Genomic DNA, 24910 nt, shown 5'->3' on the forward strand with positions numbered 1-24910 from the left:
TAGCTAACCATTAATGGTAAAAAAAAGTGAGACTGTGCGTATGTAAGTGCGTACATGTGAAAACATATCGTCATTACTCTACATAAGAATATGAAAGCAACACTTATTTACTGCTCATATATATTGAAGGGTTAAATGTTGTACTCTGTATAGACAAGCAGAGAGAGAGAGAGAGAGAGCAGCCGAACTGTCGGATGTAAACAAACCTTAATTTACCGTGGCTTTGTTGTTTTTTTTTTTAAGGGGATTAGCCCACCCGGGCATAGGTCACTGACCCACATTGGGGCCTGAGGGGCAAAAATTTAATACTCCTGTAATAATAATAATAATTCAGATAAAAAAAAAAAAACTGCCTATCTACCTATTGGACAAACTAAAATCGTTCCGGACCACGGGAGTTTCCGGACCACAGAATGCCGGACTAGAGAGGTACAACTTGTATTAAAATTTTTAGTCATTTTAACAATTATTTAACATAATTTAAGTACAGGGAAACTAGTTTCCCTGTACTTAAATTATGTTAACCGGCGCATGACTGTATTTAGGTTCATTTAGTGCCGGGTGATTAAAACATTATTGACAAATACGAGTAAATAATTTTACCAAGAAAATCTAGCACTCAATCCCATATGAGCCATTGCAGTCTCTTGTTTACAGTACAGCGTGGTATCAGCTGATCGTTCTTGCTCTCCCTAACAATGTTGCCAGCACTCACCAACTCTCTGAGTGTTCAGTTAGCTAGGTGTACTGTATATGTATAAAGCCTATGTAGGTTCAGTTACCATTACTTTGTTTTGTTATATTGTTCAACACCTGGCAAACTACCCAGTCACCCAAACTACCGTCACGGTAGTAAACCATATCAACATGGGTAGGTCTGCGGCTCACCCGGCAGTCTTACCAGTCTGTCCATACAGAGCACGCGTCTGTCCCGTGCTTTTGCCTCTGTACTGATATTCCTTCAGTAAACTAATTGTCTTATTACTCGTCAACTCGGTAATTCGACTGACCCAGAGCCCCTTTTTTGTCGAATTAACCTAAATAAGCAAAAGATCACTAAATTAATGTTATACCGCTACCCGCACTACTCGTGGCTTTCTGCGTATGCTATAACTATGGTCACATTTGAACCAATCGTGTAAGCGATAACCACGCACACGAGACCCAATTAAAATGAGACCCCACTGTACATATTAAATCTATCTATGACAACCAAGTTTCCCTGAATTTTGTGAAGATATCTACAGGTTGGACCTCACTAATCGGGTAAGCTTGGGACCAGACCGGCTCTGGATGAGCAAAAATTCTGAACCATCGAAGCTGAGGTAAAAAAACCCGGCAAAATAATGCAATAAATGTATAATTACTGTCTAATTTCTTCAGTAAAGACACTTTTAATAAAATAGTTGATGCCACATGCTTATGTTTTGCCACATTAAAACCACTTCCAATGCTTGTTGGTCTCTTAGGAGGCATATTTAGGGGTAAATTATAAGTATTTAAAGATAAAATAGTGGCAACAGCTGCTATGACAGACGTCCCGCACCATCGAAGCTGCCGGACTATGTGGTATCGGATTAGCGGGGTCCAACCTGTACTTGGTTGCCAGAGTTTTATCTGTACTTACTATACCATGGTGGGTCAAGTGAACACTCCCTCTATTTGTCTAATTGAAAAAGTTGTTTGGATTTAGTAGTTTACAATACTGCATTGTACTCTACTTACATGGATGACTTCACCGTGACTTGCTCCAACGAGTATGTTGTTCATGTCCACGTGTGCATGGTAATTTATATACATATTGTACAACGATTCCTCAACATACTTGTACACCTGTGGAAACAAAGTAAAATATCAGTTACCATAATATACATCCCGTACAAAATACTTTATTTTCACCCATTCACTGCACCACTAGTCTTATGCTTTATATCACAGTTGCATAACAAACAAAATATTATCACTCAAGGTAGTTAGTATCAAAGTTTACTGATGTGTTGTGCCACACAAAATGGTCAGTGCCTCAAAGGGGTAATCGTGCATGTAGCCTTATGTCTGTACATCATATAACCAGGATTAAGGGAAAATTGAAGGTGCCTATTTGTATGACTGTTGGGAAGGCCTAATTGGTACCTAATTGTGTAATACTGTAATAGTAGAACACTGTCTGAAGGCTATTTTGTTTATGTTCATCAGATATTAATAAACATAACTATCTTCTGTGACAGAGAGATATATTTACAAGTATAATGATCTGAGAACCTCACAAGTGTATTAGGTATATGTACAGTGTTGAGGTTGACACATAAACTGTGTTAAATTGATTGATTGGTTGTGGTAATTACTTCCCTGGCAATGCAACAGCTTAGATCAAATGTCACCAAATTAAAATAAAGGCTGAAGTTATCGTATTTATGTCTGTATGAGGTTAATATATCTCATTTGACAGGTAGCCACGGACAGTGCCAGGATTCGAGTGAATGTATGTAAAGTGTTGATTTTAACCTATAAACTGTGTGTAAAGTGAATTGAGCTATGCCAAGCTAGGCATCATTGTCTTTGTCTAAACTGGCGCCCTAAACCATATTTCCTCAATTTCGAGGAACACTGGTCCCCCAAGTTATGAATACCCAGATTATGAAATTCATCCTCATAAAAAACATAAATCATTACCACATAATTCAAGGTAAAAAAAAAAAAAAAATTATGTAAAATTTTGTCATAAATAATTGTAGGAAAAATATTTTTAGACTAAAATTGATTAATTAATCAAAAATTTAAATTCACATTTCTTGGCACATACGCAGCGTCGATGTTGGGCCTGCTAAAACATCTCCCACTGGAGTTAATATTAAGTGTCCTATAAAGGGCTGGCAACCTACTACACCAATGTTAGAGATTCTTCAATAGATTGAACTGTTCATACTGCTGCTCACCTTATTAAAACTCAACTATTTAAATGCTCTGTTAGGCTAAGGGAACTCATAACACAACACATCAATATCAAAATGGGCAGAATATGTTAACATGATGCCCAACACATGTAACTTTCTCAATGGTGATTCCTCAACACCACAACTGCCACAAGATCTTAATGAGTGACATACTGTACCTCCTGGACAACACCAGCTTCTAAGTCTGTTCTTCTGAGTGAGCCGTCATAACTTGTTGTGTACAGATGCCTGTGGTTCCAAGGGTCAACAGTGAGGCAGTTAATGGGGCGGGAGTGAGGACTCAAGTAGTATGCGCCACAAGTCTCGTCCTTACGTTCAACATCCCAGATTCCTGTAAGGATTCAGGAGTCACTTGGGTCTTGTAGGGTACACTTCATAATATATAAATAACACACACACACACACACACACACACAAAAAAAAGACAATTTAGTTTCGGAAAGAAGTGGGATCAGTGTTGAATAGTGATCAACAGTGTTTAAGCCAGTGAATTCAGCACTAGACAGTACCAGTGAGAACCGTGACCCACCAGTGAGATAAGCACCCCTGGGAACTGACCACCATCTTCTGACCAGGAGGTGCTAATCAGTCCACCCTGGGAACAACAGAGGGCCGGCCGGCTATGCACCTGACTACGGGATAACACAACATCACCGAGCAGTGAGGTACTGTGACACCACCCAGTGTCCCCATGACAACTTGAGGTCCTTCATATCAACACCGGAGAATGAGTTACCACACCACGTGAACATCACACCACCCGGTGTCTCCATGACCACGTGAGACCCCTCATATCAACACCCGAGGACAAGTTAGTACACCACGTGAACACCACACCACCTGGTGTCTAAATGACCAGCCCACGCCCGGGCCATCAAATGTAAACTATAATAATTTGTATGTTCAATCATTGTTCCTTCTTCTTTCAGTAATGAAAGCTTTTGGTCAATGACCCACCCACCCCATGTCTTTGTATGTAATAAATCATTTTTGTCTAATGTATATTTTCAGCCTTAAGGCTGCCGACTCTTTCAATAAACCGTTAATTATTATTATTATTACACACACACACACACTGTAAGAAGAGAGAACATGAAGAAAATGAAGGAAAACTGCATAGCATAAGTTGTTACATAAGAGAAGCTACAGTACATAAAGTGTAAGATTTAGAGGGGGAGGAGTGTACAGGTGACATGTAGTGATCAAATTCCCAGTCACAAACGAACACCAACTATTTTAATACACTATCAATTTGGAATCAATGATGGTGGTGGTATGAGGCGGGCGGGCGGTCGGATTACATGACACTACTGACTCATATATACAGTTACATTTATCATAAGTGATTTAAAAATAAGAAAATAATAGATATGACTTATCTAGAGAAGGCATGTTTTCTCTGGCTCTGTACAGTAGATGGGCTGGACACTCAAGGAAGCAAGATTTAAATGTTCATAACCAGGACTTAAAATATGACATTAGTAAAACATAAATTCAGTAAAGCTTTCAATTCACAAAATGGTTTTGATGTTGGGAGACTTAACACTTCCACAATAATACAACAACCAAACTTATAACACAGTCCACGGAGCCTACCTAATTCACCCCATTTACCACCAACCAGCAGCAAAGTTTTGTCCACAGTTGGGTGGATTTGCACAGAAAAAGTCCGGCTGGGCATGACCTTAGCCACACGAGCCTCATTGATTTCCATTTTTTTCATCGTCTGTAACACACTGAAATGAAAGAACAAAATTATATGTATACTGTAACCATATAACAAAAGTGTCATCCCAAATTATAGTTTTATAATATATTGTATGTTTCTTTATAACTAAGCCACATTGGGGTATTGTAATGGTTATTCCACAAATTACATAGTTTCATTACGTGTAACAGGGCAACATGCCATCTCCACGGATATTACTCCTCATGATCCACCGTTTAGAGAAATTTGACTAACTTCAGGTTTTTCAGGAACTCATCCCTACCATTAAATGAGGGAAACCTGTAATTCATTCAAGTGCTATGTGGTACAGTAGGGTCGGGATATATAGCGACTTTATATAAAGAATTTTTTTATATTGCGGTTACCAAAATTATCGACATTTTCCAATATACAGTAGACTCACAACTTACGCAGGGTTACGTTCCTGGGGCCTCGTGTAAAGTCAGAAACACTCCTAAATCACCCATAAATCACTATATAAAATATATACTTACATATACACTAAAACTCATAACTCACTACTGTAATGTGATACGTACAGGTGATTAATTTTTATATCTTGTGAAAAATATATGACATTTATATTAAAATTATTCGTTGTCTTGCAAGGATTCCAGCAATGCAAATTATATTCACATAACTTTAGTCTGTGATATTATATAAGATAAAAACTGTAAGCTTATAACCACCAAACCCCAGCTGGGAAGATGGGAAGGAGGGAGGGAGGTGAGGTGATATGTTTGACAGTTGATGACAAGGTCTAGTGCTTATTTATTTATCTGTCACTGAACTGACCTGGGAGAATATAATTAACATTGCTGGAATTCTTATTACATAGTGATTAGTTTGAATATAAACATGCTATAATTCGCAATAGACATACAAATTTTAGTTCTAATTAGTAATTTTATTACAAAGGTTTAAAATTGTTATCTCTTGTGCAAAATATATGATGTTTATGTTTGAATTATTAGCGGTCTTGCCAGGATTCCAGCAATGCAGTTTATATTCTGTTAACTTTAGACTGTACCATTTTATGTCAAGTTTAGTCACTTTTATTGGCCTCCAGAACCTAACCCTCTTTTCCCCATTAATTACATGTAATTATATATCACGATTTAGTATATAGCGAACATCCTTGGACCTTATTTGGTGATATATCCCGACCCAACTGTACATTGTTGAGCAAAAAAACAAAATCCACTGCTTCTATTTTAACGAGATACTGTACTGTATACAGTATTCCAAGTCCAATATAACATCTTGGTTATTGTTAATATGTAGAGGTAAAAAATATGTTAGGAGATAAACTGACACTGGAAGTTAAGTGATAGCAGTTTGCAGTTAATACTGTACAGTGCAGCAACAAGCACTGACATGTACTGTACATTTATAATGCTGAAACAATCTGTCATACTCTACTGAACTGAATCATGACTATACAGGGAGGGGTTAAGGCTTCACCCTTTCCAGTTGCTGACATAATCAAATCATTCTGAGAAATACCACAATAATTATACATAGTAATAATTATCCAATCATGATTATGGAATAGTGTACAGTACATACCTTGTCATGCTGCCAGACCAAACACCCTTTCCTCCTGCAGGGGATGACAATGTCTCAAAGTCTTTCTTAAATAGTTCAAAATTCTCTTTGTTTTGGGAGCTGTAATAGTCTGTCAGAGGCGCTGGACCTGCAAAAAATTACATCTCAAACATGATGCATTATAGTTGTCACCAGTACAGTAGTTCCTTATTTCACAGCGCTGATTCTCCTTTCAATACTTGTAATATAACACACATGAATCAGTTCTCTAAACTCTTTGGACATGCTATTTGACCTAACCTAACCCCCACCAGGTAGCATGAAAGGCGTTTAATTATCAGGTGAAATAGGAAAAGGCGTTTAATTATCAGGTGAAATAGGAAAAGGCGTTTAATTATCAGGTGAAATAGGAAAAGGTGTTTAATTATCAGGTGAAATAGGAAAAGGTGCTTAATTATCAGGTGAAATAGGAAAAGGTGTTTAATTATCAGGTGAAATAGGAAAAGGTGTTTAATTATTAGGTGAAATAGGAAAAGGTGTTTAATTATCAGGTGAAATAGGAAAAGGTGTTTAATTATCAGGTGAAATAGGAAAAGGTGTTTAATTATCAGGTGAAATAGGAAAAGGTGTTTAATTATCAGGTGAAATAGAAAAGGGTATTTAATCATTAAGTGAAATAGGAAAAGGTGTTTAATTATCAGGTGAAATAGAAAAGGGTATTTAATTATTAGGTGAAATAGGAAAAGGTGTTTAATTATCAGGTGAAATAGGGAAAGGTGTTTAATTATCAGGTGAAATAGGAAAAGGTGTTTAATTATCAGGTGAAATAGGAAAGGGTGTTTAATTATTAGGTGAAATAGGAAAAGGTGTTTAATTATCAGGTGAAATAGGAAAAGGTGTTTAATTATCAGGTGAAATAGGAAAGGTGTTTAATTATCAGGTGAAATAGGAAAAGGTGTTTAATTATCAGGTGAAATAGGAAAGGTGTTTAATTATCAGGTGAAATAGGAAAAGGTGTTTAATTATCAGGTGAAATAGGAAAGGTGTTTAATTATCAGGTGAAATAGGAAAAGGTGTTTAATTATCAGGTGAAATAGGAAAGGTGTTTAATTATCAGGTGAAATAGGAAAAGGTGTTTAATTATTAGGGGAAATAGGAAAGGTGTTTAATTATCAGATGAAAAAGGAAAAGGTGTTTAATTATCAGGTGAAATAGGAAAGGTGTTTAATTATCAGATGAAAAAGGAAAAGGTGTTTAATTATCAGGTGAAATAGGAAAAGGTGTTTAATTATCAGGTGAAATAGGAAAAGGTGTTTAATTATCAGGTGAAATAGGAAAAGGTGTTTAATTATCAGGTGAAATAAGCTAGTGTGTCTAAACCTAATCTTCATGTGAATCACTTAGTTCCCTAAAAACTTTTATGCAATCATACATACCAACAACATCAATCATACATACCAACAACATCAATCATACATACCAACAACATCAATCATACATACCAACAACATCAATCATACATACCAACAACATCAATCATACATACCAACAACATCAATCATACATACCAACAACATCAATCATACATAATCCAACCAACATCAATCATACATACCAACATACATCAATCATACATACCAACAACATCAATCATACATACCAACAACATCAATCATACATACCAACAACATCAATCATACATACCAACAACATCAATCATACATACCAACAACATCAATCATACATACCAACAACATCAATCATACATACCAACAACATCAATCACACATACCAACAACATCAATCATACATACCAACAACATCAATCATACATACCAACAACATCAATCATACATACCAACAACATCAATCATACATACCAACAACATCAATCATACATACCAACAACATCAATCATACATACCAACATCATCAATCATACATACCAACAACATCAATCATACATACCAACATCAATCATACATACCAACAACATCAATCATACATACCAACAACATCAATCATCAATCATACATACCAACAACATCAATCATACATACCAACAACATCAATCTTACATACCAACAACATCAATCATACATACCAACATCAATCATACATACCAACATCAATCATACACTTACCAACAAACATCAATCATACATACCAACATCATAAATCATACATACCAACAACATCAATCATACATACCAATCATACATACCAACATCATAAATCATACATACCAACATCAATCATACATACCAACAACATCAATCATACATACCAACATCACATAAACATCATAAATCATACATACCAACAACATCAATCATACATACCAACAACATCAATCATACATACCAACATCATAAATCATACATACCAACAACATCAATCATACATACCAACAACATCAATCAAACATACCAACAACATCAATAATACATACCAACATCATAAATCATACATACCAACAACATCAATCATACATACCAACATCATAAATCATACATACCAACATCCATCATACATACCAACATCAATCATACATGCCAACAACATCAATCATACATACCAACATCATAAATCATACATGCCAACATCAATCATACATACCAACATCATAAATCATACATACCAACATCAATCTTACATACCAACAACATCAATCATACATACCAACAACATCAATCATACATACTACAACATCAATCATACATACCAACATCAATCATACATACCAACAACATCAATCATACATACCAACAACATCAATCATACATACCAACATCATAAATCATACATACCAACAACGTAAATCATATACCAACAACATCAATCATACATACCAACATCATAAATCATACATACCAACAACATCAATCATACATACCAACAACATCAATCATACATACCAACAACATCAATAATACATACCAACATCATAAATCATACATACCAACAACATCAATCATACATACCAACATCATAAATCATACATACCAACAACATCAATCCATACAACCAACAACATCAATCATACATACCAACATCATAAATCATACATACCAACAACATCAATCATACATACCAACAACATCAATCATACATACCAACAACATCAATCATACATACCAACAACATCAATCATACATACCAACATCATAAATCATACATACCAACAACATCAATCATACATACCAACAACATCAATCATACATACCAACAACATCAATCATACATACCAACAACATCAATCATACATACCAACAACATCAATCATACATACCAACATCATAAATCATACATACCAACAACATCAATCATACATACCAACAACATCAATCATACATACCAACAACATCAATCATACATACCAACAACATCAATCATACATACCAACATCAATCATACATACCAACAACATCAATCATACATACCAACATCATAAATCATACATACCAACATCCATCATACATACCAACATCAATCATACATGCCAACAACATCAATCATACATACCAACATCATAAATCATACATACCAACATCAATCATACATACCAACATCATAAATCATACATACCAACATCAATCTTACATACCAACAACATCAATCATACATGCCAACAACATCAATCATACATACCAACATCATAAATCATACATACCAACATCAATCATACATACCAACATCATAAATCATACATACCAACATCAATCTTACATACCAACAACATCAATCATACATACCAACAACATCAATCATACATACCAACAACATCAATCATACATACCAACAACAGGAGCACTATTCCAGATTCCCTTAACCCCCCACCACCAGTCTATATGGGGAGAGAAGTCCGCTAGATTGAGGATCTGAGGATCTGCAGAGTTCATTAGATAAGGGTTTCACTGTACAGTACAGTAGAGTACAGTAGAGTGGGGGGGATACTCACCAGGTGAGGGTCTGGACCACCACTCAGTAGCTGAAGCAACTCTTGCCACTTCCATCTCTGAAGGCAGCGGCAGATGCAGTCCATCTGGTGTTAGGTTCCGTTGCCTCAGACTTCGGCGTATTTCAACACTGCAAAACAAACAATCAAATTCACTATTTGAACTTAACACTTTAGGCACTCAGAGCTACTAAGACCACCCCACATATGCTCCTCTCAGTCCCAGACCTCCATAAAATATCACGGTGTGAAAGTGTGGAACAACTTAATAATAATAATAATAATAATAATAATAATAATAATAATAATAATAATAATAATAATAATAAACGGTTTATTGAAAAAGTTTGCAGCCCGAAGGCTGAAAAATACATTGGACATAAATGACTTATTACATACATTGGTGGTTTAACAAAAGCCTTCATTAGAGAAAGGTGAAGGAACATACAGTGAACATACAGATTAATGTTTACACACGTAGATCATGTGAGCTGAGGTGTTGAACAGCAGACACGTAGAGTAGTAACTCCCTCACAGATGGCGTTATGAGGGGCATCACGTGGAGTACTAGTTCCCTCACAGGTGGTGTTATGAGGGGCTTGACGTGGTGTAGTAATTCCCTCACAGACTACGCTCCCTTCCTTTAAATCATCTCTTAAAAAATATCTATTGTCTAAGTATTAATATTCCTTGTATTACCTACTATATTTACAGTACCTGCTTTTATTGTACCATCAAAACCGTTTTATCGGAAATTATCATGTAAATAGATAAGAAATTACCATTGTACAGTCGACCCTCGTTAATTCGGAGTAATAGGGGTGGAAGGGTGTCCGTTTTAGCCGATTGTCCGAATTAACCGATTTAGGGGTTAATATTGCAGGGTGTCTGTTTTAGCCGATTGTCCGAATTAACCGATTTAGGGGTTAATATTGCATTATATTTCAAAGTCATTGTTTTCGTCAAGATTTTATCCAACTTTCCACTGTAATACGTACGTAATTTCAGCAAAAATATTACATTTCCGTGAATGTATTATATCAAGCACAGTATGAATAGAATATCATTGTAATATAACAGAATTTTAACCGAAAACTATTAAAAAAAGGAGTAACTTCTCTTGAACATTGGAAGGTTAGGTAAAATCTTTTGTTTTCGTCATGTATTTTATCCTATTTTACATTAAAATACATCACATTTCAGCAAAACTACTATTTATTTCCCGGAATATATTCATTCAGGCGCAGTTTAGGTAAAATATACGTGTGATGTAACAGTTTTTTAACTGAAAACGATTCGAAAAACGCGTACCCTCTAGCCCTGTTCAAGGAGAGGACTGGGAGAAGCTGTTTGGTGCTGCAGACGATGACAAGGGAAATGATTTGGATGGATTTTAATGAAAATATTCAGAAATATGGTATCGTAGTATTTATTCAAGTCAATTAGGATAGAATATTATTGTAATACAACAGTTTTTGAACTGAAAACCAATCGAAAAGCAATTACGGTAACATCTTTTGAACGAAAGAACGCGAAAGTAATTGTTTTCGTCACGATTTTATCCCACTTTCCACTGTAATACGTACGTAATTTCAGCAAAAATATTACATTTCCGTGAATGCATTATATCAAGCACAGTATGAATAGAATACCATTGTAATATAAGAGAATATTAACCAAAACTATTAAAAAACGAGTAACTTCTCTTGAACATCGGAAGGTTAGGTAAAATCTTTTGTTTTCGTCATGTATTTTATCCTATTTTACATTAAAATACATTACGTTTCAGCAAAACTACTATTTATTTCCGAGAATATATTCATTTAGGCACAGTTAAGGTAAAATATACATATGATGTAACAGTTTTTTAACTGAAAACGATTCGAAAAACAAGTGTACCGTCTAGCTGATACTCAACAGCTGGTGGTGCGTCATGCTTCGTTGTAAACAACAGGAGGTTGAAGTAGATTACCGGGTATTATATTAAGTGTGAAATATCGAAAAGGTTTTTATTACCGATATTTTTTGTAGATCAATGAGAAGTGTGATACCGTATATGATATGATAAGTTAGACTGTGCTAAGAACTTCAACATAGACTACTGAAAACACATTGTAAGGTAATTTAGCCCATTGTAATTTGGTGAGCTTCATTTGCTGAAGGAACTGCACAACTTTTCATTACTAATTGGTACATATTTTACGTTTCCATTGTTTACTGGCAGTAAATGGTAAATATTTTTCATGTCTGAAGCGAAAAGTTGCATCCCCCCCCCACACTAGTGGTGGAGATGTTTTATCCCAGCAGTGGGTGGACCAGCATTTCAGCTTAAGGTCCGCGTAGGTAATATTCCTACAAATCTTAAAAAAAAAAAAAAAAAAAAAGGTTCAGATTTTGTCCGAATTATCCGAAATCAGGATTAAAGGGGTCCGAATTAACGAGGGTCGACTGTAATAAGTATATTTGCCAACTAGACATAATCCAGACAGCTCTGTCCTCTTGTTCAACCTTAATACTGTACAACCCATGTTGTACTGCTCCCCCTTTATACTTATGTTTTTCAATTCCACTGTAATTTATGCATATACTACAGTAAAAGTCCAAAAATAAGGATGCCAGAAATCCGGACTACCCGAGAATCCGGACTTTTCGAAAACTTTTTTTTTTTTAGCGGGCTTTTGTGTGAATGTGCGCATGCGTGAGCGCCACAGCTGCACAGTGACAACAAGCGACCACGTGGTCGCCACTTTAAAACGAGCAATCAAACTGTGACAACATACCGTATATACTCGTCTATAACCCCCCCTCGTTTATAGGTCGACCCTGATTTTTTGACCAGTAAATCGTTAATTTATGATATTCCTCGTTTATAGTTCAACCCACGTTCTTGAGGGTAATGGAACAACAAAACCTTCAGTAAAAACGCTCTACGTCCTATAAACCGAGGCTCGCCGTGCATGAAACACGAGTGCCGAAGGCAAATTGTTTACCATTTATTATTATGACACTTTACACTGAAACGCGGGTAGTTTCAACAAAAATACTGTATATTTCCATTCAAGTATTTATTCAAGTCAATTAGGAGGGAATATTATTGTAAAACAACAGTTTTTTAACTAAACCATTCGAAAAGCGATTACGGTAACATCTTTTGAACGAAAGAAAGCGAAAGTCATTGTTTTCGTCATGAATGTATCCCACTTTCCACTGTAATACGTACGTAATTTCAGCAAAAATATTACATTTCCGTGAATGTATTATATCAAGCACAGTATGAATAGAATATCATTGGAATATAACCGTATTTCAACCGAAAACTAATAAAAAAACGAGTAACTTCTCTTGAACATCGGAAGGTTAGGTAAAATCTTTTGTTTTTGTCATGTATTTTATCCTATTTTACATTAAAATACATCACGTTTCAGCAAAACTACTATTTATTTCCGAGAATATATTCATTCAGGCGCAGTTTAGGTAAAATATACGTGTGATGTAACAGTTTTTTAACTGAAAACGATTCGAAAAACACGTACCCTCTAGCCCTGTTCGAGGAGAGGACTGGGAGAAGCTGTTTGGTGCTGCAGACAGTGACAATGAGAATGATTTTGATGGATTTTAATGAAAATATTCAGAAATATGGTATCGTAGTATTTATTCTAGTCAATTAGGATAGAATATATTGTAATACAACAGTTTTTTAACTGAAAACCATTCGAAAAGTGATTACGGTAACATCTTTTGAACGAAAGAAAGCGAAAGTCATTGTTTTCGTCACGATTTTATCCCACTTTCCACTGTAATACGTACGTCATTTCAGCAAAAATATTACATTTCCATGAATGCATTGTATCAAGCACAGTATGAATAGAATACCATTGTAATATAACAATATTTTGAGTCCTACTCTTTCCATTTACAGAGTACTGTACAAGCCCATAATAATGGCTCCTAAAGTAGATAAACTTCGTTGTGTGAAGAGAAAGAAGAACACGTTGAAATTGATTGACAAACTTGAAATAATTAAGAAACTAGAACGTGGTGTGAGCAATACTGTTCTAATGGAAACATACGACATTGAAAAGTCTACAATTTATGATATAAAAAAGGCAAAGAATAAAATTCTAGAATTCACAGCTTTTTCATTAAAACTGCTCGTTTTGATCAATAAAGCATGCTATATTTGCTAATGAATAAACTATCAAAATGTGCCTGTTCATCTCTTCTTTATTCCTCCTTAAATTTGAATTTTAAAAGTGCCTGAGAATCCGGAAAATCCGAAAATCTGGACAGACCCAATCCCCAAGCAGTCCGGATTTTTGGACTTCTACTGTATAAATAATAAAAAAATAATAAATAAATAAATAAATAAATATTGAAGTTATAACCGTGGTAACATTATGAGATGTTCTTATTACCACCAAGCTATTGTACTATTCCAGATTTTACAAAATGTTACATAATACAGCTCCTCCCAGACTTATGACCACCTGCACTTACAACCTGCCTCAGTTGTACCAAAATTTTGTTAAATTTCTTATTTTCGAGTCCCAACATCAGTGATTGCGCTGTGTACTGACAAAATTTTCGTTTGTAATTCACTTTAAAATGGCTGGCAAGCTTAAAGGTGAGAGTTTTGTGGTGCTGAGAAGAAAAAGAGACACCCATTTTAGATTTTCTACGTATTATTTAAGCATTTCCGACTTAACGGCCTGGATTTGGGTCCCTAACCCTACAGGAGAGGTCAGGTTTTTAACTGGCTCAGCCATGTTAATATTGTTATTATTATCCACTCTGTATCTGTGTTTTTCTGGCTAAAAAAACTGTTTCAATTCAATTCAATTCAATCCCCGTTAGCCGGAACAATTGGTGTAGAGCACTTCCGGGGATGAGAGATTTCCGGCTAACCAGACGACTTTCTCAAACCCGGAAAAATCTTTATCCCCAGAATATTTTCCGGTTACAGCTACTCCTCAACTCACGACCTACTCGACTTACGACCGCCCGTCGTACCAAATTTTTTTCAAATTACGTATTTTCGAGTCCCGACGTTAGTGAGTGCGCTGTGTACTGACAAAATTTTCTTTTGTAATTCACTTTAAAATGGCTGGCAAGCTTAAAAGTGAGAGTTTTGTGGTGCTGAGAAGAAAAAGAGACACCCATTTTAGATTTTCTACGTATTATTTAAGCATTTCCGACTTAACGGCCTGGATTTGGGTCCCTAACCCTACAGGAGAGGTCAGGTTTTTAACTGGCTCAGCCATGTTAATATTGTTATTATTATCCACTCTGTATCTGTGTTTTTCTGGCTAAAAAAACTGTTTCAATTCAATTCAATTCAATCCCCGTTAGCCGGAACAATTGGTGTAGAGCACTTCCGGGGATGAGAGATTTCCGGCTAACCAGACGACTTTCTCAAACCCGGAAAAATCTTTATCCCCAGAATATTTTCCGGTTACAGCTACTCCTCAACTCACGACCTACTCGACTTACGACCGCCCGTCGTACCAAATTTTTTTCAAATTACGTATTTTCGAGTCCCGACGTTAGTGATTGCGCTGTGTACTGACAAAATTTTCTTTTGTAATTCACTTTAAAATGGCTGGCAAGCTTAAAAGTGAGAGTTTTGTGGTGCTGAGAAGAAAAAGAGACACCTATTTTAGATTTTCTGTGTATTATCTTCGCATTTTCGACTTACGACCAATTCAACTTACGACCTGGATTTGGGTCCCTAACCCCGTCGTAAGTCGAGGAGTGGCTGTACTGGGAAAAGTTTCTGAGTGTCTAAACTAGACCTCTTGCACACACAGACACTAGCCCACTTCCCCAGAATGTTTCTGGGTGCTGGGGAAGTTTTCCTTGCGTCTAAACCACCAGAGTCCGTAAATGCATTTCTAATTAAGTTAGAAACTCCATTTCTTTACTATAACAATCCAGAATAGTTTATCGAAATGCTTGGTTAAATAAATATATTTAAAAAATCAAAATCAAAAGAATATGGGCATGACTGAAACTGTGTTACAGCAAACTGATATTTTCCACTCCCATGGAGCTGTAGGGGATTAGTGGGTCTTGTGTACCTGACCTGACGCATTGTCAGGTGGGGGTAGGGTGGGGGATTAGTGGTGTCACGTTACTGACCTTCTGATGGAATGTCAGGTCACCCAGTGAGACAGCTAACTTGTGTGCAAAGAAATGTATATGTATTCCCTTTATGTGTTTGCCCTTAGGACAATTATTTCTTTTGCTTTTTCTCAAAATATATGTAAGATGGTGTGAGTATGTAACTGAGAACAAATAAATGAAGAAAGTTAGGTATATCTACCTGAAAATACGAGATGAAAAACAACCATAACACCAGTAGTCTGGTGGTTATAGTGACAAGTCTAACCTGGCTACAATGCTGCCAGCGATATTAACAGACGCAAATATGAAAAGAAAGTTACTGTATATGTAAATCTTCATTTGTATCAGGTATTTGTAGATTTAAAAATAAATGTTGCAGGTATGGCATTTTAAAAGTTCAGAAATGGTTGCTGCTTAGCTACCTCTGAAGAGTTGGGTGTCTGCCATACTGACGTTAATCGACTTGGGTTATTTTCCGCGCTTCACAGAAAAATTTCCACGAGTCTAAACAATGCAACTCGCAGGAGCTGTATTTATTTACACAAACACCACTGTACACATATAATATGTTCATACTGTAAACAAAATAATTTATACTACTGCACTACTATACTGTACAGTATACTGTAGTCAACAGCAGACTGTACAGTACTGTAATGCTTAACTGTAATCATGTCTTAACATTTGTAATGGAGGTTAGGTGAGAGATTAGTGGGTCATGTTTCTGACTTGAATCAGGTCACCCATTGTTGGGGTGGGGGATTAGTGGATCTTATGACCTGAAGATGTCTTGAATAAAGATGAAAGGTAAGGAGCTCCAGTGTTTCCCACTTACTGTAGATACAGTATAGTATACGTAACTGTAATAACTTTTTACAATCTTAACACTGTTGTTTTAACACTGAATTCTTGGTTAACTTTGTTCTGGTACAGTACAGCGGTCCCTCGGTTAACGAGCACAATCCGTTCCAGCAGGTTGCTCGTTAACCGAAAAACTTGTTAACCGAAACTGTTATCGCCGCTGGCTTCAGCTACAGTGCTGGCGTGTGATGCCATTAAATCTTTCGACCTGTGACCTCGCCAGATGTAGAAGTGTTTACAGACAAGTCCTGGTTCTGCTGAGTGGACTGTCTTAGACTGGTGGCGGTGGCTGCCCGCCCCTCCATGAGACAGATCGCCCTCTCTAGTGATGCTGTGAAGACCAGCCTTCTGTCCGAGAATTTGTGCTGGGATGATTTACGCAATACTGTTTTCTCTTGGAACACCATACTGATCTGCATTGACCCGCACTTGTAAGTACAGCCTAAGTGATGACCTACCCCTCGGTACTAAAATATTGTTGAATAATTACGCCTACTCGTTTCTGCCTAACCTGGAATAATAAGACAATGCAGAGTGAAGCGAAGCTGAGATTAATAGAGTTATGAACTTTGTCTTAAGTCAGTATGTTTAATAAATTGTAATTAAGATAAAATTGTGTGAGACTAACTAATTATGTATCAGATGGATCACCTTGTAATATTATGAACGCCTTCTCCTCTGCATGTTTTGACCACATCAATAAATATTGAATGCGTCAAAAGACGGGTTTCAATCATTCCCTTCGACTTGCCCGTAACCTGAATGTCCTTAACTAAGGAGTCGACAGAAGCCATTGTTTCAATGGGTTTTTGGGTAATTGGTTACAGCTCACCGAAAATTGCCTGAATTCAACAAAAAAGGTAGAAAAGTACACCTACTTTGAGGTTTGTATGTAGAAGGCTCCTGGATGATGATGATGATGATGATGATGATGATGATGATGATGATGGGAATTAGAATGGGGGTGGAGGAGAAGGGAAAAGAGAAGGCATTGGGGTGGAAGAGAAGTCACCCCATGGCACCATTTCACCCATAAAATTTTAGTTCTCTTGGTGTAATTCAAGATTATTTTCTTTAAATCAACACTGCACTGCATTATATATTGTCAATATGTAAAATAAATTTCAAAATGACCAATAATTTGCTTGCAAACACAGAAAAAAGGCATTTAGTTGAAGAGTCTCAAGCAAGATGTTACCTCCACTGAAAAGACAGAGAGACTGGCGCCTGTTTGGTGTGTTGCCAGGCTGGATGGGGCGCATAAAACTAGTGTCCTTACATTCAATTATGTTCAATAATTGTTAAAATGACTAAAAAATTTAATATAAACTTTTAAAATTATTGAATAGTATAAACTTCTTGATATTTACTAAAATAGTAAGGAATTTAAGCCCTAAAACAGATTACTGTATTGGCGGACTAATACTACAGCTGGTGGACCGCCAAATGCAAGCAAAAACATGTTGAGTTCGGCTCGTAAAGAACTCGTTAATCGAGGGATTGCTCGTTAACCGAAGTTAAGAATCTTATGGAAGGTAACTCGTTAACCGAGGCACTGTTAACCGTTAACAGCACTGCACAACATAAATTGTACAAAAAATAGCAGCTAGCAAGGGAACAACCTTCTACAAAGGCAGCAGAATATGAACTAAGCAATCCAAACAGCCGGGCCACCCACGCGTCTGGCATGTGGTGGATGGGTTGGAGCATGATGCAATCTTTTGGAATGCCCTGAAAATTTATTCCCAGATCCAGAAATAAAAATATTAGATTTTCCAGAATTTTTCTTGGAATTTTCAGAAAATGCACCTGATCAACCTCAGAATTTGTTCCCAAACCCGGAATTCAGAGAATTTTCCAGATAAATTCAAGAGTAAATTTCAATTCCAGCTATTGAAGAGTTCCGGGTGTGAGGGGTTCCAGCCGACGGAGATATTACAACTCATGATTTAGCGGAAGGAATTTTTTCCGTCATTTTCACTCAATTTAGTGAACTACTGTAGTTCACTAAATCTAGATTAACTCCGTTAATACGCTCACACCTAAGGAGACACCTCAGACACACGATGTGTACATAGAACCATTATTCATGGTCTACCTTAAACTAGGGGGGTCAGTGTTTGTTTTCAATATTTTCTATTACGGGTATTTCCAAACTTTTTTCCAATTGATAGCCACACTCTCCCCCACACCACTTCCTTTCTGAGACTTCAGAGAGACTTTCAGCACAGTAATTAGTTGACCGAGAGGAAGCGGTGGTGACAGAACACAGACTGAGCGGTTGTAAACAAACCGCACGCGCCAAGCGGCGCATTTGGCGTGCAATTTAATGGAATCACGCTCCTTTAGTGAACTAGTTCGTTAAATCAAGCGAAAATAACGGAAATTTGATTTAGCGGTAAATACTGCTAGTTAAGGGCGTCTCAGAAAAATGTATACAGTAGTACCTCGATACATGGGGGTAACTGGGGCAGACCCCAGTCCAGAAAATGCAAAGCCCCAAAAATCAAATCTTTGGGGGAGGGGGGGAGGGAGGGGGGAGGGGGGTTGGAGATAAAACTGCTTATTTGGACTTTAAAGAAAATCAGTTGTTGTTATAATGTTATTAGTGAACTTCAACAACTAAGTTCTTTAAGTGTATAACAAGGTTATTAAAACACTATTACATCAACAATGAGATATAACTGTTTGGGTTCAATATCAGTCTGGTTGTCAACAGCCATTTTCACCGATGATTGTTATGTACTGTAAAGTGTTATATGTAACCAGGGATGGGGTCCATTATGAATTAAATTGGAACTGATTGGGTAAATATGTGAATTGGAACTGATGCAATGTATTGATGTGAAGTACTGTTGCAGTATATAAAAATAATCAAATGTGTTTTTTGGATGGCAAACATGTTGGTGATATGTCATCAAAGTTTGTTCAACATGTCTAATGTATAAAACCAGTTTCATTCTTGAATGTATCCTCTTGGATACTGGAAGGCCAAGTAGCCTGAGTTCTCAGTCCTCACTAGGCTCCCATCACAACACCTGGTCATCCCTGCTACATCAGCTCCTGTAGAACAACTGTTTTCCCTTGCTGGCAAATTCTTCAAGACAGAGAGGTAAAATCTGAATGATAACTATTTCGAACATCTAACTGAACTGAACTGAATTGCAATTGAAAAGCACATGAATTGAACTGGAATTGATGAATTATTTTTCATACTCATAATTGATTTGAATTAAATTGGAATTAATAAATTTCCATTTTGTTGGAATTTGATTTAAATTGACGAGACGGAATTGACCCCAAGGTAGTAGGTAGCTACCAAACAGAGAGGTACTGTACTACCACCTGGGAAGATATTGAAAGCATTCTGTATTGTCTAATGGTAGACCCTACTGCCATATGTGACCAAGTCCCAGGTTGATGATCTTCCTTCCTGCTTTATTTACACACAATTGCAGGGTCTCAATTGTCTCTCTTACTAATGACAACACAACAAATATAACCGTACTCACTCTTGATCTGTTCTATTTATTTTATTTTATTCACCTATGATGTCAGTTGATATTAATATTGAAGCGGGGCCTTCCCGGATGGGTCCCACTGGTCGGGAAGGTTGTGAACCCCAGGGCCGACCTGATCATCATAAAACTACTGGGGCCTCAACTTGCTGGAGGATCGGCTTTTTTCATACTTCATTTTCCCAACATTCGCGGCCTGGGATCCAGTTTTCCTTCTGTGGAGCACCATCTATTAACCTCTTCCCCCGCCCTCTTACTACTATCTGAACTTCAACTGACCAAAGCAGCTTCACCCAAACCTTTTCAAGTCTCCAACTACAACCTTTATATCCTCCTTCCGTTCTAAGGAAGGTGTATGCGCCTACTGTAACACACGTACACCTATAGCTCGACTCACGGATCTTGAATCTTCCCTTTATGATGTCATCTGGCTCAAAATATCTCTACCTACTGTGACTATTTTTCTTTGTTTCCTATACTGTTCTCCCAACTCTACCAACTATTTGGAACTCTTTGACTATCTCACTTCTTGCCATGAGTCGTTGCTATCCACACACCCCAACACCGAGATCCTCTACCTAGGGGATTTCAATGTACAGTAGGGTCGGGATATATCGCTAGATAAGGGGCCGTATTCCTAGTCATTACGAAGCACAATGCCTATTGATAGTGTTCGTGCTGGTCTATTACTAGTTATCCCGATAAACGAGGTATTGGAAGGTAACAGTGCGCATACCCCTATATTGTTGGAAACAACATCGGGTGCCTACCCTCTACCGGTGACTGCCTTACGACGAATAATAATCATCATTATATTTTATGAAAGTTCTTCCAGTATTTTATTACAGATGTCTACGTCGAATGATATTATATTTTTTTTATAAGTACAATTAAAAGAAGTGTCAATACGGATAAATCAACTTTCACAATGTTATGAACTTGAAACATTATTGGAATGTTGACATCACAGCTCCGACTCGCTGACGACTGCTGAGTCTCATCTTCAATTAACACTTTCTTCTGTTATAATCTAAGGTGTGTTTTTTATCTACAGTATTACCCCGCTTAACGCGCTTTCACTTAACGCGTTTTCGCATATACGCGGTGCCTTGCCAAAGCTGAACTTTCACTTAACGCGGATTTTTCCACAGCAACGCGGTGAGTGTCCGGCTCGAGAGCTATTTTTAGATTCGCACCACCCCCCCACCCGCCACCCTGCCTGACTGCCTGTTTTAGCTCATAAAATTCATACAAATTACCCAGCCAGAATATAATTTACATTGCTGGAATTCTTATAATTTGGTGATCATTTTGAATATAAACAACATATTTTTTGCATTAAACATACAATTTTTAGATAAAATGTTTAATCTGAGTAAGTATGTTATCTTTTGTCCAAAATATATGACATTTATATTCAAAATATTCCTGGTCTTACAAGGAATCCAGCAATGTCAATTATATTATCCTAACTTTAGTTTGAGGTTATCCCACACATCTCCTTGGGGCGGTTGGTGGGGGTGGGAGGGAGGGACCGACCGACCATCTGTTAGCTGGCTGTGTACTGTAGTAGTGTGAGGGAGGGGGAGAGTTGAGTCCATTATTTGAATGGACATTAACTTGGCGACTGTATTTCTCTTAAGTATTAATTGTGTGCATGTACCATCATAAAATTAAGATGTTATTTTTACTACAACATAGTTATTTGTCGTCAAAAAGTGGAGTTTGGGGGTCGGGCTGGGTTCTATTGGAATTAATCCCATATGTTCTGTTATTCACTTAACGCGGTTTTCACTTAACGCGGGACCCTCTGGGTTCAATTGACCGCGTTAAGTGGGGAATATAACTGTATATTCATTTATACAATATTTTTGTCGTCGTGGTAATAAATTTTCAACCATCTAAACCACGAAATTCACTTATTTTTTCCCGAATGAGGCAAGCCAAGTGAGCTCACTCTATCTTGAGCTTAGCAAGGAAAATATCACAGGGATGGGCCAAGTAATATAGTTTATTATAAGCAAGATAGAAGCTATGGTTTACGATCTACAATGTCTGTGTGTGTCAGGCAGCAGTAGGCCGACATACAGTAAGTAAGCAGAAGATTTATTTTTCTTTATACTTTAACTGAAATATTTACTGTCAATAATTATATAAAGAATAAGTCCTGATTACTATCAATACAAATAATTGGCTCTAAAATTCTGCAATACTAGGCTACATCATAGTTTTAATGATACAAGCAACATCAGATACTGTACACTGCACTCTTTGCTAAAAAAAATCTATTTGCTTTTAAGTTTTACAAACGATATTTTCATTCATTTAAGTATACAGTCGGCCCTTCACATACGCGGGTTTAGCATTCACGGATTCGCAAATACGCGCATTGCCCCGCCAGAGGAATATTCTGTACATTGAAGTAATTGAAGTACATTCAAATCGCGCGCCATTCAACTCGCGTGCGGCACCGAACACGGGACACCGCCCGCTCCCGCAACCTCACACACACACACGCATAGCTCTCCCTCACTCAGTCAGTCTCGCTGTAACCACACTTGTGTTGACATCAGCATTGTAGTTGCAAAAATATTACATTTCCGTGAATGTATTATATCAAGCACAGTATGAATTGAATGTCACTAATATAAGAGTATTTTAACCGAAAACTACTAAAAAAACGAGTAACATCTCTTGAACATCGGAAGGTTAGGTAAAGTCTCTTGTTTTCGTCATGTATTTTATCCTAATTTACATTGAAATACATCACGTTTCAGCAAAAGTACGATTTATTTCTGAGAATATGGAAATGTAATATTTTGCTGAAATGACGTATGTATTACAGTGGAAAGTGACGAAAGCAATGACTCGCTTTCTTTCGCTCGAAAGATGTTACCGTAATCGCTTTTCGAATGGTTTTCAGTTAAAAAACTGTTGTATTACAATAATATTCTATCCTAATTCACTTGTGATGCAACAGTTTTTTAACTAAAAACCATTCGAAAAGCGATTACGGTAACATCTTTTGAACGAAAGCGAAAGTCATTGTTTTCGTCACGATTTTGTCCCACATTCCACTGTAATACTTAAGTCATTTCAGCAAAAATATTTCATTTCTGTGAATGTAGTATATCAAGCACACTATGAATATAATATCATTGTAATATAACAGTATTTTAACCGAAAACTATTAAAAAAACGAGTAACATCCCTTGAACATTGGAAGGTTAGGTGAAGTCTTTTGTTTTCGTTGTGTACTTTATCCTATTTTACATTGAAATACATCACGTTTCAGCAAAATTACTATTTATTTCCAAGAATATATTCATTCAGGCGCAGTTTAGGTAAAATATACGTGTGATGTAACATTTTTTTAATTGAAAACGATTCAAAAAACACGTACCCTCTAGCCCTGTTCAAGGAGAGGACTGGGAGAAGCTGTTTGGTGCTGCAGACGATGGCAAGGAAAATGATTTGGATGGATTTTAATGAAAATATTCAGAAATATGGTATTGTAGTATTTATTCAAGTCAATTAGGATAGATATTATTGTAATACAACAGTAGTGACGATGTGGAGGAGGCGGAGGGATAGAGCGGGGAGGAGGCGGAGGGATAGAGCGGGGAGGAGGCGGAGGGATAGAGTGGGGAGGAGGCGGAGGAATAGAGCGGGGAGGAGGTGACTGGCGGGAGCAGGGACGAGTGGAGATGCCAGCCAGTACATTATGGGTGTATTAATTGTTTTTATAGCTATTTTTGCATTTTAATGTTAAATACTGTACATTACGTTTCAACAAAACCACCATTTATTTCTGAGAACATGGAAATGTAATATTTTTGCTGAAATGACGTATGTATTACAGTGGAAAGTGACGAAAGCAATGACTCGCTTTCTTTCGCTCGAAAGATGTTACCGTAATCGCTTTTCGAATGGTTTTCAGTTAAAAAACTGTTGTATTACAATAATATTCTATCCTAATTCACTTGTGATGCAACAGTTTTTTAACTGAAAACCATTCGAAAAGCAATTACGGTAAAATATTTTGAACAACGAAAGAAAGCGAAAGTCTTTTGTCATGATTTTATCCCACTTCCCACTATAATATGTACGTCATTCCAGCAAAAATATTACATATTTATTTCCGAGAATATATTCATTCAGTCACAGTTAAGGTAAAATATACTTGTGATGTAATATTTTAATGAAAATCCAGTATCGT

At 36.7% G+C, this 24910-nt stretch overlaps 1 protein-coding gene across 1 annotated transcript in view; it reads right to left on the reverse strand.

Annotated features, from left to right (window-relative positions):
- The window catches only part of LOC121869327 (WD repeat-containing protein 76-like), a 107927-nt gene that overhangs the window by 23360 nt on the left and 59657 nt on the right, over positions 1-24910 (reverse strand). Inside the window, exons 3-7 of the mRNA XM_042370618.1 lie at positions 10193-10320; positions 6253-6379; positions 4551-4690; positions 3113-3285; positions 1726-1833 (exon numbers count right to left, since the gene is read on the reverse strand). Coding sequence (XP_042226552.1) covers positions 1726-1833; positions 3113-3285; positions 4551-4690; positions 6253-6379; positions 10193-10320 — 676 coding nt within the window. The remainder of the gene's footprint in view (positions 1-1725; positions 1834-3112; positions 3286-4550; positions 4691-6252; positions 6380-10192; positions 10321-24910) is intronic.

Source organism: Homarus americanus, unplaced genomic scaffold (assembly GCF_018991925.1).
Source record: "Homarus americanus isolate GMGI-L3 unplaced genomic scaffold, GMGI_Hamer_2.0 scaffold36734, whole genome shotgun sequence".
Lineage (NCBI taxonomy): Eukaryota > Metazoa > Arthropoda > Malacostraca > Decapoda > Nephropidae > Homarus > Homarus americanus.